General features: G+C 36.1%; 1 protein-coding gene across 9 annotated transcripts in view; it reads left to right on the top strand.

Moving 5' to 3' along the window:
• The window catches only part of PDS5B (PDS5 cohesin associated factor B), a 213,873-nt gene extending 199,526 nt beyond the window's left edge, over positions 1-14,347 (top strand). For 4 of the 9 annotated variants that reach the window (XM_045588607.1, XM_036456225.2, XM_036456228.2 and 1 more), the window contains 4 exons: positions 316-758; positions 849-959; positions 9,267-9,405; positions 11,411-14,347. In XM_045588607.1, the coding sequence (XP_045444563.1) occupies positions 316-758; positions 849-959; positions 9,267-9,405; positions 11,411-11,446 (729 nt within the window). In that variant the 3' untranslated portion in view covers positions 11,447-14,347. Of the gene's footprint in view, positions 1-315; positions 759-848; positions 960-1,771; positions 1,828-9,266; positions 9,406-11,410 lie in introns of those variants that run through there. The other 5 variants (XM_036456226.2, XM_036456224.2, XM_045588606.1 and 2 more) reach the window with 3 other exon arrangements.
• The last annotated feature ends 265 nt before the right edge of the window (positions 14,348-14,612 follow it).

Below are 14,612 nucleotides of genomic sequence, written 5' to 3'. Positions count from 1 at the left end.
CATTGAATTAGAATGTTCTTTTTATGTGCCCTTCATTAAAATTTATAATGTAATAAAATAGTGGTCTTGAGAAGTTTCCATTTGAGGCTTTCTAGCTTAAGTAAAAATAAACGAGTACCCTCTTATCCCAGATAGTGTTTTAAATTATAAAATTAATAAAAGCAAGTTAAGTTATGGTTCTGATATATTCAAGAACTCTATACTTTATTTAGGTACATTTTTATGACAAAAGTGTGTAATAGATTTTTTTGTTTGTTTCATTCAAAATATGCTTACTAACAATTTTATATTTGAACTTGTGATTTTTATTCCTAGTCTGAATTGGACAAACCTAGAAGCCGGAAAAAAACACCAGCCACTGATTCAGAAGAGAAATTAGGTATGGATGACCTGACTAAATTGGTACAAGAACAGAAACCTAAAGGCAGTCAGCGTGGACGGAAGAGAGGCCATACAACTTCAGAGTCAGATGAGCCGCAATGGCCTGAGGAAAAGAGACTCAAAGATGATTTGTTAGAAAATGAGGATGAACAGAATAGTCCACCAAAAAAAGGTAAAAGAGGCCGACCACCAAAACCTCTTGTTGGGGGAGGTACAACAAAAGAAGAGCCAACAATGAAAACTTCTAAAAAAGGAAGTAAAAAAAAATCTGGACCTTCATTAGTAGAAGAAGAGGAAGAAGAGGAAAGACAAAGTGGAAACACAGAACAAAAGTCAAAAAGCAAACAGCACCGAACTTCAAAGAGAGCACAACAGAAGTAAGTATGTGTAACTCTAAACTGCATATTTTTAGTTACTATATTATAAATCATAATTTGATGCTATCCACATTTGGGTCTTCCCCAAAGCAGAGCAGAATCTCCTGAGACTAGTGCAATTGAATCCACACAATCCATACCACAGAAAGGACGAGGAAGACCATCAAAAACGCCATCACCATCACAACAAAAAAAAAATGTGTAAGTTGTAAATAATGTTAAATTTCAAAACAATTTCAAATTATTTTGCAGAAGTTTATAAATTTTTAAATATACATAGAGTTGCTTTTAATATATTTAGCTCCAATACATTAGGTAAGCTAAAATTTTTATGTACTTACCTAGGTGATTGATATTCCAATGAACCCTCTAGTAACTTTTGTATATTTTTACAGGTTTTAGGCAAATCTTTATGAATAGCAAATAGTTTGTTTCCAGTTCAGATTTTAAGGTACCTTATGAGGTGTTGGTATATTTTTAAATAATCATAGCATATTCACCTGGTTGCCTTATAATTCCACACTACAATTTTTCTTCCTATCTTTCCTCAGTGGCTTTTTAAAAAAAATAGCTTTTATGCTTTTGCTTTTATTCTTTGAACTGTATAAGAAAGTAACAGGCATTGTTTTTCTTAAATTACCACATGCAGATCTCAAGTTTTTGATGTTTTGATTTTGTTTGTTTTAATCAACTTAATACATCTATATCCACAGATAGTTTTGGATGGTCACACAGTCACATATTTATCTGAGAGTTACAATAACCGATTTGTATTCAAAATTTTCAAGTGGTAGAGTAGTTAATGCTGTAATTTGTAAATCTTGTACTTTTTTCTTCTCAGTTATTTAAGTGGAAATAGAATGGCATGTCTTCTTTTAGTGAATAAATCCTCAGTTTTTTTTGGAGTAATTCTATTATATAACTACATCAGTGGCTTGATTTTTCAGAGTTGCCACTAAACTTTGGTTAAATAGTTATCTTAGAAGTTTTTCCTATTCCTGTGTATTCCACAGAAAGAGGAAAAGTTTTCTGAGTGTCTAGCCAGTACTTTATGACTTCTTCCATTTAATTTTTCCTCAGGTAAAAAGTAAAGGTAAGTACATGTTCTTGGCAGCTTCATTATGTTTTGATTCAACCATGGAAAATCATTGGTATTAACAAAGAATTCTTAAATAATGTTAAATTCCCATGATTAATTTTATAACAAGGAAATGTGGCTCATAACTTTATTTATATTTGGACTTAAATTATTATCGTGTTCTCTCATAAAACTACATAAGTTCTCACATGAATGTTCTAAAACAGACAAGTATTTATTTTTAAAAATCAATACAACCTGGTTGGCATGGCTCAGTGGTTGAGCATTGACCTATGAACCAAGAGATGATGGTTGGATTCCTGATCAGAGCACATGCCCAGTGGGCTCAGTGCCGTGTAGGGTGTGCAGAAGGCAACCAATCAGTGATTCTGTCTCTTTCTCCCTCTTCTTTCCTCTCTGAAATCAATAAAGATATATTTTAAAAATAAATAAAAAGAATGTCAATTTCAAAAAAAAAATCAATACAGCCCTGGTTGGTATATCTAAGTTGATTGGAGTGTTGCTCCATACATCGGAGGGTATCAGGCTCTATTCCTGGTCGGGATATGTACCTGGGTTGTGGGTTCAATTCCCAGCCCTGGTCAGGGTGCATGTGAGAGATAATCAATCTGTTTCTCTCACATTGATGTTTTTCTTTCTCTCACTGTCTCCCTTTGTTTCCCTCTCCCTCTTCCCTTCTCTCTAAAATTCAAGGACCATATCCTCAGGTGAGGATTAAAAAAAAAAGTCAGTACAGACAGAGACTATCCTGTTTTAACAGCCTATCTTCTTTTCTCTGGGAAGCTTTGTTTTTAGAGCTGTTAAAATAACATTTACATTTGCCTGTTTTTCTTCTGACCTCTGGAATTAAGAACCATTGTAACATTTTCTGTGTAATCCCTGTATTTTCTTCTGTTAACTCTGAAAAACTAAAGTTTAAAAAAAAAAATACATGGGGAGATCCAAGGTGGAGGCAGGGTAGGTGAAAGTAATACTTACCTCTTCCCAGGACCAAACTGGAATTACAATTAAATTACAGAATAATCATCCTAAATAACCTGCTGAAGAGAGGTCATAACCAAAGACTTAGAGAAGAAGCCACTTCAATACGGTAGGAAGGACGGAGACACAAACAAGGCTGGCTCTGCTCCTACTATTTGACAGCTGAGGTTCCAGAAGCATATCTCAGCTGGTAGGGGAAGGGAGGAGTGAGTCCCTCTGAGGAAAGAGGGTTCTCAGCCACATGCCAAGCACCTCAGCTCAGAGCAACAGAACCAAGTAGAGGGGTCCACATAAAATGTGATTGTGAAAATCAGTGGGTATTCTGTCTACCGGGGAGAGATGATTCTGTTAGAAATCCAGGCTCCCTTTTAAAGGGCCAGTCCTCACCCTTGGTTGTGGTAGAAGTAAGGCAGCTCAGAGATGACTGGCGAGTGAGGAGAGACTGAGTTTTATGGCTCCACAGAAAGAGCTAAAGAGATACACTGTGCTCAGTCCCTCTCTCACATAGCCCACAGATTGCATCTGTGGTGTAGCAATCACCTCCACATGGCATCAGTCTGGAGGAAAGCAAGTCCCCCAAACTCCTGTTCCCTGTCACCCCCGAGCTCATACCTAGAAGAGAAATCGTCTTCCTGGCCACTGGTGTCAGAGACTGAGTTATCTGGCTCTTGGAGGAGAGCCGGTCCCTTATCTTCCCTCAAGCTTGACCAGTGCCCTCCCCTCATAGAAGATCTAATAGCCCACCCTCCCAACACGCATGTTCTCAAGGAGGTCCAGGCAGAATGTGGGATAGGCTTGAGTTGTGTGGCTTTATGACAAGGGACATTTTCCCTCTCATACCCAACCAGTGCAGAAACTTCCTTCACACAATAAAATCTTGGTCTGTTTGGTCCTGATGAATTCTGCTGGCCTCACCCTGACAACTCCCTGAAACCCTGCCCACCAAAAGGTCTGTATGTACTGGACAAGGGATAGCTAGACTCGGTATGCTTTAGGACATTTGCTGAGTGGCCTCAGACCCAGCACTGACTCCAGGTTTGAACCTGTATCAGTCTGGTGAACACCACTCACTCCTACCTGGTCACTCATTAAGAATCTATCTCAATCAACTTGAGTATGGCCAGAGGTTCTTTTGTTTACTGAGCCTAACAGGTGGGCAACTGTTGGGTCTTAGGGTGCCTTGGGCCTTTTCCTGCCCTGCCATCATGTATGATGATGATTAAGCTGGCCTTGGTCCACACTGTGCCCCCCACAATGTACTTCCAGGCCTAGAAGAGGTAGCCACAAACTGCATAACATTGTAGTTCCAAACAGGTAGCCCAGCCAATCTTAAGGCCGTATCTGACATTGACCTGCACCAGATTCCCTCCCAAGAGGCCTCAGAACCAACACACCTGCTGGTATGCTGCAGACTACATCAGAGACAGGACCCAACCTGTGGCACATCCAAAGGAGGATCTCAGTGGGAACTAGACACTGTTGGGATGAATTCCATTTCATGTTGTCAACACCCTCACAATAGCTCCCTGTGAGATCGGACCTAAACCTGCAGTCAAACATACCTCTCACAATTCGGGACTGCTGGATCCCAACTGCTTGCCTGCCTGCCAGCCTGATCACCCCCTAACCACTCTGCTGCCATCCTGATGGATGCCTAACTGCTCCCCTGCCGGCCTGTTTGCCCCTAACTTCCCTCCTCTGCCAGTCTGGTCACCCCTAACTGCCCTCCCCTGCAGGCCTGGTCCCTCCCAATTGCCCTCCCCTGCTGGCCATCTTGTGGCCATCTTGTGTCCATCTGGGGGCAGCAAGCTTGTGTGTTGGAGTGATTGTCAATCTGCATATTACTCTTTTATTACATAGGATAGAGGCCTCGTACATGGGTGGGGGCCAGCTAGTTTGCCCTGAAGGGTGTCCCAGATCAGGTTGGGGGTTCCCTTGGGGTGTAGGGCGGCCTGAGTCAGGGGCCTGTGGTGGTTTGCAAGCTGGACACGCCCCCCAGCAACCCAAGGGAGGCCCTGGTATCTGGGATTTATTTATCTTTTACAATTGAAACTTTGTAGCCTGGAAGGAAGACAAATCTTCTGCTCACTCAGTGGAGACAGCATTTCTGATGCGATTTATTTATCTTCTATAATTGAAACTTTGTAGCCTTTGCAGAGGCCTAAGCCGGCCAGGGTTTGCTGAAAGCTTGGCTTCCTCCATTGCTGGGGAAACTCAAGCCTCCCTCCTGCTCTCTTTGTGGCTGCAGCCATCTTGGTTGGGTTAATTTGCATACTTGCTCCTGATTGGCTGGGGAGTGTGGCTTGTGGGTATTGTAGAGTGATGGTTAATTTGCATATTGCTCTTTTATTAGATGGGATAATTTTTTTCTGATATAGCTCATTGGCAAGGGAAACAAATGGGACTGCATAAAACTAAAAAAAAAGGTTTTGCATAGCAAAGGAACCATCAACAAAATGAAAAGACAACCTACAAAGTGAGAGTCATTTTTGCCAATAAGACATCTGTTAAGGGGTTAATATCCAAAATGTAATAAAGAAGTTATAAAAGTTAACATCAAAAAAATCAATCCAATTAAAAAAATGGTCAAAATACCTGAATAGACAGTTCTCTAAAGTAAACATACAGGTGGCCAGTGGACATGTGAAAATACGAACAATGTCACTAATCATTAGAGAAATATCACCTCACACCTGTCTGAATGGCTGTCATCAGTAAGTCAACAAACAAGTGTCGGCAAGGATGTGGAGAAAAGGAAATCTTCATGCACTGCTGGTGGGAAAGCAGATTTGTGCAGCCACTATTGAAAACAGTATGGAGTGTACTCAGAAATTAAATATGAAACTGTCCCAGGAATTCCACTTCTGGGGTTTTGTTCAAAGAAACCCAAAGCACCAATTCAAAAGAATGTATGCACCCATAAGTTCATTGTAGCATTATGTAGGATATGGAAGCAACCGAAATGTCTGTGAAAAGATGAGTGGGTAAAGAACGTGTGATACAAATACACAATGGAACATTACTCTGTTGTGAAAAAGAACAAAATCTTACCATTTGTGAAAGCATGAATGGACCTAAAAGGTATAATTCAGAGAAATACTATTATGATTTCACTTATATGTGGAAACCAAAGAGCAAATGAAAAAAGGTGAAACAGATTCATAGACACAGGTTTTCGGGGTCGGGGAGTGGGAGATGTGGAAAGGTTGAAGAGATTAAGACGTACAAATTGGTAGTTTCAGAACTGTCACAGATGTAAAGAATAGCATAGGGAATGTAGTCAATAATGTATTAGGGGGAAAATTTTGTAAAGTATAGGGTTGTCTAATCACTATGCTGTACACCTGAAACCAACATAAAATACTGAAGTTAAACTGGAATGGAAATTTTTTTTTTAAATATATTTTATTGATTTTTTTTTTTTTTGCCCCCCTTCTTCCCTCCCACACATCCCTCCCTCCCCAGAGTTTTGTGTCCATTGGTTGTACTTATATGCACGTATAAAAGTCCTTCGGTTGATCTATTATCTCTCCCAGATCTTCCTCCCCTCCCCGCTGTAATTTGACAGTCTACTTGTTGATATACTGTCTCTATATCTATCTTTTGGTTCATCAGTTTATAATGTTCTTTATCATCCACAAAATGAGTGAGGTCATGTGGTGTTTCTCTTTCATTGATTGGCTTATTTCACTCAGCATGATGTTCTCCAATTCCATCCAGGTTGCTGCAAATGATGAGAATTCCTTCTTTTTTATGGCAGCATAGTATTCCATTGTGTAGATGTACCATAGTTTTTGGATCCAGTCATCTGCTGACGGGCACCTAGGCTGTTTCCAAATTCTGGCTATTGTAGATTGTGCTGCTATGAACATAGGGGTGCATATATCCTTTCTGATTGGTGTTTCTAGTTTCTTGGGATATATTCCTAGGAGTGGGATTAGTGGGTCAAATGGGAGTTCCTGGAATGGAAAATTTTTAAAAATAAATAAAATATTTTAAAATGCTTGGTTTTACCATGGATTGAACAATATGTCTTTTGGTGGTTTTTGTTTGTTTGTTTTTAATTTATTGATTTTAGAGAGAGAGAAAGGGAGAGGGGGAGAGAGAGGAAGGAAAGAGGGAAACGTTGATTTGTTGTTCCACTTACTTACGCATTCATTGGTTGATTATTATATGTGCCCTGTCTGGGATGGAACCCATAACCTTGGTGTTTTGGGAGGATTCTCTAACCAACTGAGCTACCCAACCAGGCCTGAACAATATGTCTTTTGGATTGCTTATAGAAGTGGTAACAATATCCTTTTAAAAAATAAATATTTGTCAATAGGGATACATTTTATTAAATGATGGGATCACATATTTATTGCTTTGTATGTTTTAGAGAATACTAATTGCTAGGCATTCTAGTAGCACAAAACACCTGATTCTTGTCCTCCTGCAACTTAACCATGTAAATGGGCATATAGTTGTAAAATAGTCACATTTAAATATCAATTCTAATTTTTTATATGTGCCCTGCATGAAAAACTTAGGCTGCTATAAGAATGTAATGGGAGAGCTGGGAAATCAGGTGTTTTCTCTTGAGAAAGTATAAAGTTGGTTCCTTGAGAATAGTAGTAATTAGACTGATGTAGTTCAGGGAAAAGAACATTTTAGATAGCAGGATCACTGTATTTCAAGTTTATGAAGTGAGGGAAATATTTTCAGAATTGAAAGATGGCAAGAGTTTGCTGGGTTGTAGTTGTGGGGAATTGGGGAGTGGAAGGAGATTCGAAAGAAGAGAGCTAGGCAAGGATTGTCTGCAAGACCTTAGTACTGTGGTAAGAGGTAGCTATGGGAGCGATGGTGGGAGGGGTTGACATGTTCTGTGTTTACCTTTTTTAAAGATTACTTTGTTGGTGCCGAGGCCGGTTTGGCTCAGTGGATAGAGCAATCTGTGGACTAAAGGGTCGGGTCCCAGGTTCGATTCCGGTCAGGGGCATGTGCATTGGTTGTGGGCACATCCCCGGTGGGGGGGGGGGTGCAGGAGGCAGCTGGTCGATGTTTCTCTCTCATCGATGTTTCTAACTCTATCCCTCTCCCTTCCTCTCTGTAAAAAATCAATAAAACGTATATTTTTTTAAAAAGATTACTTTGTTGGTTAAAATTCCATACTAGTCGGCGATTTGTTATTGGAATCAGGGACTTCTACTGAGACAGGCTAGTAAGCCAGGACTAGGGAAACTGAGAAAAATAGTTACACAGCAATTTGCACCATCTAATATATTCTGTCTATCTTCTCTAAACCTCGAACACCTAAGAATAAATGGTTTAGCCCTGGCCAGTGTTGTTTAAGTTAGAGTTTAGACTTCAGCACCCAAGAGTCTGTTTCAATTCTCGGTCAAGGGCACATACCTAGGTTGCAGGTTCAATTCCCAGCACAACCGGAGGCAACCGATCACATTGATGTTTCTCTCTTTCCCCCCCTCTCTCTCTCCCCTCCCTCCTTCCCTTGCACTCTCTAAAAATCAATAGAAAAAAATATCCTTTGAGTGAGAATTAACAACAAAAAAGGCTAAATGCTTTATACTTTTCTCCAACCAGAGGGTAAATAGCTTAAATCTCCCTACTGGAAGATACAATAGATAGCAGAAATCCAATTATAGCCATTTTCGGATCATACCCAAGGATAGGTAAAGTTAAAAGAATAAATCTCATTTTAGTGCATCACCATAAAAAAAAAAAGAAAAAAAAAAAAAAAAAAAAGATTACTTTGTTAAGAACCAAGAGACGAGAAAGTTTTAGAAATAATGCAATAGCATTAGAGGTGGATGGATTAGTGAATGGATTTGAGATTTTCTTATAAATCAAATCTTCAGGGCCAGATAAAGAGTTGTGTACTATTAAGGAAGACTGGATTTTCTGCTTTGAGCAGCTAAGTAGATATAAATGCCTTTTACTATTTAGGAAAGATTTTAAAAACAGAGTCTGCATTATATTTTTTCATTCCTTTATGGTGTTGTCCTCAGTCACACTTATTTTTTGTTACTTGGTAGATGTTTGTATGGAAAATGCTAGATTAAACACTATTTTAGGGTTCATGATATAAGAAAAATATTTCCACCCTGGCCAGTTATTTGGACATTGTCCAGTGCACCAAAAAGTTGCCAGTTTGATTCCTGGTAGGGCACATATCCAGGTTGTGGCTCAATCCCCAGTAGGTGTGCAGTAGGCAGCCTGATCAGTGTTTCCCTCTCACATCAATGTTTCTCTCTAAAAGTCAGAAAAAATAATTTAAAAAAAATTTTTTTTCTTCTTATAAGGATATTGAGGATAAAAATGAAAATCTGAGAATTCATGAAATATTTAAAGCATTCCCTCTACTGAGATGTAATTCTACTTAAAAGATCAGCATATGTTCATTGTATCTTACATGTATTTTACTCTAGACGCACAGGACGCTCCAAACAAGCAGCCACTAAAGAAAATGATTCAAGTGAAGAAATAGATGTGTTTCAGGGTTGCTCTCCTGTCAATGATGATATTCCACAGGAAGAAACAGAAGAAGAAGAAGTTTCTACAGTAAATGTATGTTTTTATTAAAATGCCATGTGTAATAGTGATAACAGGAAAGGTGAGCCAAGGATTTTTCCTGGGGCTATGTCTCGTGATGCTGAAGATTGAGCTGTGTGGACCAGCAGATTTAAGCAAAAGTGTGGAAATTTTATTACAAGCAGATTCAGACTCCCCTCATGGAGAGGGGGACTCTAATAATGGGCTGCCCCTGTAAAGCCTTGTGGTCCAGGAGTATATATTTGCTACAAGTCTGCTCCATATCTACCTGTGTCTTCACCTGATTGATTTCCTCAGTTGTTCTTGCCCAGCAATGACGGACCTGAACTTTCCCTGTTTCTATATGTTCTTTCTCTGTCTCCATGCTGAACTTTCTCTGTTCCTATGCTTAATTTTCTGTTTCTATGTGTTCATACACCTTGTTGCTGCAGGCCCTCACTTATTTTCCCATGCCTCTCTGGCTTTGAGTCCAGAAACATTTTATTATTTCTGCTTTGATAGTTTCTGTGATTAGGCTGGCTCATACTACCATGTCTACCCCTGCCTATGGTCCACCTACCATTGTTTTCCACTATATCCCTGCCCTATCTGCCTGTGTTTCAAGTTAGCCTTCTCAGTAGTATGGAATATAGAAATAGGATTGGTAAATATTTGGTCACATCTTTTTAGCATTTGATGTTTCTTATAATTCTAAATATATATTTTTTCTTTATTACTTCATAGCATTCTTTCATCTACCAGCTTGTATAATGCAGAAGACAATCTTTTATGGAAATCTAAAACTAAGTGAGAATAATGAATGTAGCTTAGTGCAAGTGCAAATGTCAAGTTTAAACTGACGTGGAAAAAACAAGTACCAGTATGATACACTTCAGGCATTTTATACCTTGATTTTAGATATCTGATAAATATACTGTTATTTATGTTTCATTACTTTTTGTTTAAATTTCAAAGTAAAAACTAGAAATTAGTCAATCATATAGAATAAAATCATAGTTTTTACTAAAATCAGCCTTTGGAATTCATAACGTTGGTAATCGACACTTTTTTTTTTTTTTTTTTACAAAAGTAGAAATGTGGAACTTCTGAGGTACTTTTTTTATTTTTTTAAATAATGAATTGTTTTGCCAGTTAACTCATCTCAGATATTTTACTGTGGAAGAAAAATAAACATTTAAGTAAGAGCTGTTCTCTTAATAATGCTAATGCTGAATCTTTGAATCAGCTCAGCCAGCCTTCTTATTTGAAAAATCAGTGTACTGTGATCAAGTCCCAGAGTTGATCCCCACTTCTGTAACCTATTTAAAATATAATTAGCTCTCCAGTCTGCAGCAGAATTTATTTATGTGAATGAATTAATACTGCAGAAAAATATTCTGAATTGTGGTCTCAAGCTAGTTGAGCTTGGTTCTTAACAGTTTTGGGGAGATGTAAAAATAAGGTGTGAATTATTTTTCATCAAAGAAAAACTATGCTGTGAATTAAATTAAAATACTATCCTTTTTATATTCCTCTTGTTTGAACTAAAGTTTTATGCTTTCAGTACCTATTGCCAGTTAATGGGAATATGTCTGAATTTTAGCTTACTTATATGTATTTGATAGTTGTTAGGATCTAAACTCAGTAACTATTTTCCCCAAACAACAGCTGTAAGCGTAAGTTCATAAGTATCAAATTTTGTCTTATCACAGAAATATAAGTAAAAAGATGACATTTGTAATTGATTTTCTTGCTGTCTATATTGACTTCTGATCATTTGTTTTTAAAATTATGAAATAGAAAAGGAATGATTTTTCTCTTGCTATTCTGGGTAATGCTATTTATGAACATTCAAATTTATATAAGTCTAAATAAGTGATGCCAAGGCAGCAATTTAAAATAGGAGAAACGTTTCAATGAGAGAAAAGCAAAGAAAATCAGGACCAAGTAAGAATAATGATTGGTTAAAAATTATTATTATTGCCATGTCTAATAAATGTGTACCCATTTTAATTAAGCATCTGATTATTTTTCTTTTAAGGTACGGCGGAGAAGTTCTAAAAGAGAAAGGCGATGAACAAATGTAATTAATAATTTCTATGTGAACACTCAAAAAATCATTTTTCATCAAGCTTGAGGCTGAATAAAACCTTTGATGCACAAAATGGGACTGCTGAAGAGTGGACAGTTGGACCTCCCTTTGATGACCTCATATATTTATGGTCACACTTTAGCCATACGCATGGTGATAACATTGACTTGTGAAAGTGTAATTTGCTATGGCTATGTAGAAATAAACTAAAGAAGAAACTTGTAAATATATTTTTCCTTTTTTTTTTTTTTTTTTTTTTTATGTTTCTGACTTCTAGTGTGCTTGTATAGCTTTTATCTGTGGCTTTAAACTGACAGTACCTAACTGTTTATTGGATCTATTGCTTTGAAAAGAGTTTGTTAGTATAGATCTTAAGCAGTCATCTGTCAGTGTTTGTATAATCTGCAGTTTTACTGTGAAAAATTTATTTTTCAACAAATGGTGTCATTTTCTTGATGTCACTATTGGTTGGAGAGATAAATGGTCTCTTTCCCTTGTGTATCTTACCTAGTGTTTACCCCTTGGCACCCTTAACCTTCAGAGGTGCTAAATCACCTGCTATTATACCTGAACGATGCCTCTGATGGGAGGAAACCACACAAATTGTGAAATACTCCTGAAGTTTATTATTTTACACCTCAGTATTGGTCCCAGAATTTTCTAGCCTCCTATGGCAATGAAAATTTTAAGAAAAGGAAATTTAAAATATTTTAATTTTAAAGAATGTGTTATAAAATAATGTACTGAAATCTTTATCCCATTTTATCATTTCTTTTCAGTTCATATAATCTACTGTATCAATAAAATTCTGTAATTTGAATTAGTTTTTAATAGTCTAGAATGTTATTGTGTATAGATATTTCCTCTTGAACATGTTCGGAAAATGCAAATTAATACACTATAATATAAAGTCTGATATATACAAATTAGGAAAGTTCCAGTTCATAACAATGTAAAGGTAATCAGAAAGAAAAAAAAAAATTATTGATGCAATGTGTCTTTATAAGGCTGTTCTTGAAAACAAGTGTTTTGTATTTTATAGTGAGTTGCATGTTTATGAAAAAATGCTAAAAATGGAATGTGCTCTTTTCTGTAAATTCATAGTTAGTCATAGTATATGATAGATTGCCCCATAACATAGTTTCATTAAGAGTTTATTATTTTTTATTTTGGAGCCAAAAACATTGTTTTGGGAGGAAGGACAAAGTGGGATTGATATATCGAACTACATGAGCTACTGTAGTAGGTATTACAGTCTTACGAACTTTTTAAATGCAATTCCACTTTGTCCTGATAGGGAAAAGTGGAAATTTACTTGGATTTAGAGATGATCTTTTCTTTATTGTAAGTTGCAAAATTATAAAAACAAATTACATAAGGCAGTATACTTTTACAGTTTTGTAAACTGTATTTTGAACCAAACTTAGAGGTTGTTTCATTATGTGTAGCCAAATTCATTTAGTATTTCAGGTGCTGTCCTTTTCTTTTTTCATGGTTAACATCAGAAAGAAAATCATATTCTAACTTGTTAAATTTATCACATTGAATAATGGAGCATTTTCATGTAACACACTATTATGTTTATGATATGTTTCCAAGATTGGTGATTATAGACGAGGGATATAATAAAGAAACTATTTTGGAAAATGACGTTTTACTATTTTCCAATGCATATCACAATTAATGTGATTATTATTTTTTTAGCGATTTCTTCATGTTAATGAAACTGCCTTTTATTTAAAAAATGTTTTTATTTGTGTCTTTTTCTCTCAATATTTAGCTATTCTTTATTTACAATATTACTGACACCAGTGATTATGGGTGGCTGCTATATATCAAAGCAGCTAATGTTGGACCAAGATACATTGGTTTTTTAACATTTCTTTAGCTCAGTTCTCCCAAACACGCTGTTTCTATTCCAGCAGTACAAAGGCATGGCTATAAATCTATAAAATAAGAATAAGGGATAGCTTTGTATTTTTGTCATTGACTAAATTGCACCAGGAATGTTTATGGAAGTATATCTTTAAGACCATTTTATAAAACAACAACAAAAAATAATTGTGGAGGAATTTTATTTGCATGATCATAGTTAAGCAGATTTCATTGTATATTAATTCTGTACATTAGATCACAAAAGTGTTCATTGTAGATTCTGTTTAATGCCAATGACTCTATGATTTTCTTACACATCTATTCCCTTTTGGGAAAATTATGATGTATATTTTCCATTTTTCTGTAGAAAAATAGGTTCAATAATTATCAAAATTTTGTCCTGTGTCTTCATCTTAAGGGATTATCTTATTATGTTTAAACTTAACATTTCATGTACTAACATTTGGAGAGCCACATACCATAAGTAAAGTAAAAAGTATAAAATACTAAATGCTAACAGTGGTTAGCAAACTCTTCAGTGATAATGTTCATTTTGAAATATGTACTGTAAGAAACTGGGAAAACATTTAACTCACTGTAACATGTTCCATTATTAAAATCTTGTGATTTTTCAGTAAGATTATCTTGCTGCTCTCTATGGCAAATCCATTTAATCTACATTATAATAAAATTTTTTGCTGCAGTGCAACAAGAAGCTTTTTCAGTGATCTCCACTGTATATGTAAATTACAAATGTGGCTATAAAACTTGTTCCAGGTATTATAGGTTAAATTACATTCTGTATCATCTTACAACTTATAAGTATAATTTTTAAGATTTCCTTTTTGCCCACTTGAAAAATGTCAGCAATTTAAGAATTTGTTTAACTTAGGTATATCTCCCTTACCATATAGTATTATGTCACCATAATGAACAATTGGTATCTAGATAACCAACTTTCAGACACATTATTGGATTTTCTGTGAAGTTGAATAAACATGAAAGCTACTATTTAGTTGTATTATTTTATTTATATCAACCTATGTACCTACATATATGTTTACTTAATGGAGAAAGGCAAATTTCTATGATTTTTAATTTTGGAGCCTTTGTTTTATAAGAGAAAATAATATTTCCCACTAACATTTTTTCAAACTTTTTATTTAAACTTCTCATGCATTATCTTGGCTGACAGATTTACTAGATACTCTTTAAGTGAAAGGATTGCATAACTGAAGAAAATAAATGTATAATATAAACTTTAAAAGTAAGAACT

Source organism: Pipistrellus kuhlii, unplaced genomic scaffold (genome assembly GCF_014108245.1).
Source record: "Pipistrellus kuhlii isolate mPipKuh1 unplaced genomic scaffold, mPipKuh1.p scaffold_m20_p_3, whole genome shotgun sequence".
In the NCBI taxonomy this organism is placed as follows: Eukaryota; Metazoa; Chordata; class Mammalia; order Chiroptera; family Vespertilionidae; genus Pipistrellus; species Pipistrellus kuhlii.
This window is presented reverse-complemented; position numbering and strand designations above follow the sequence as displayed.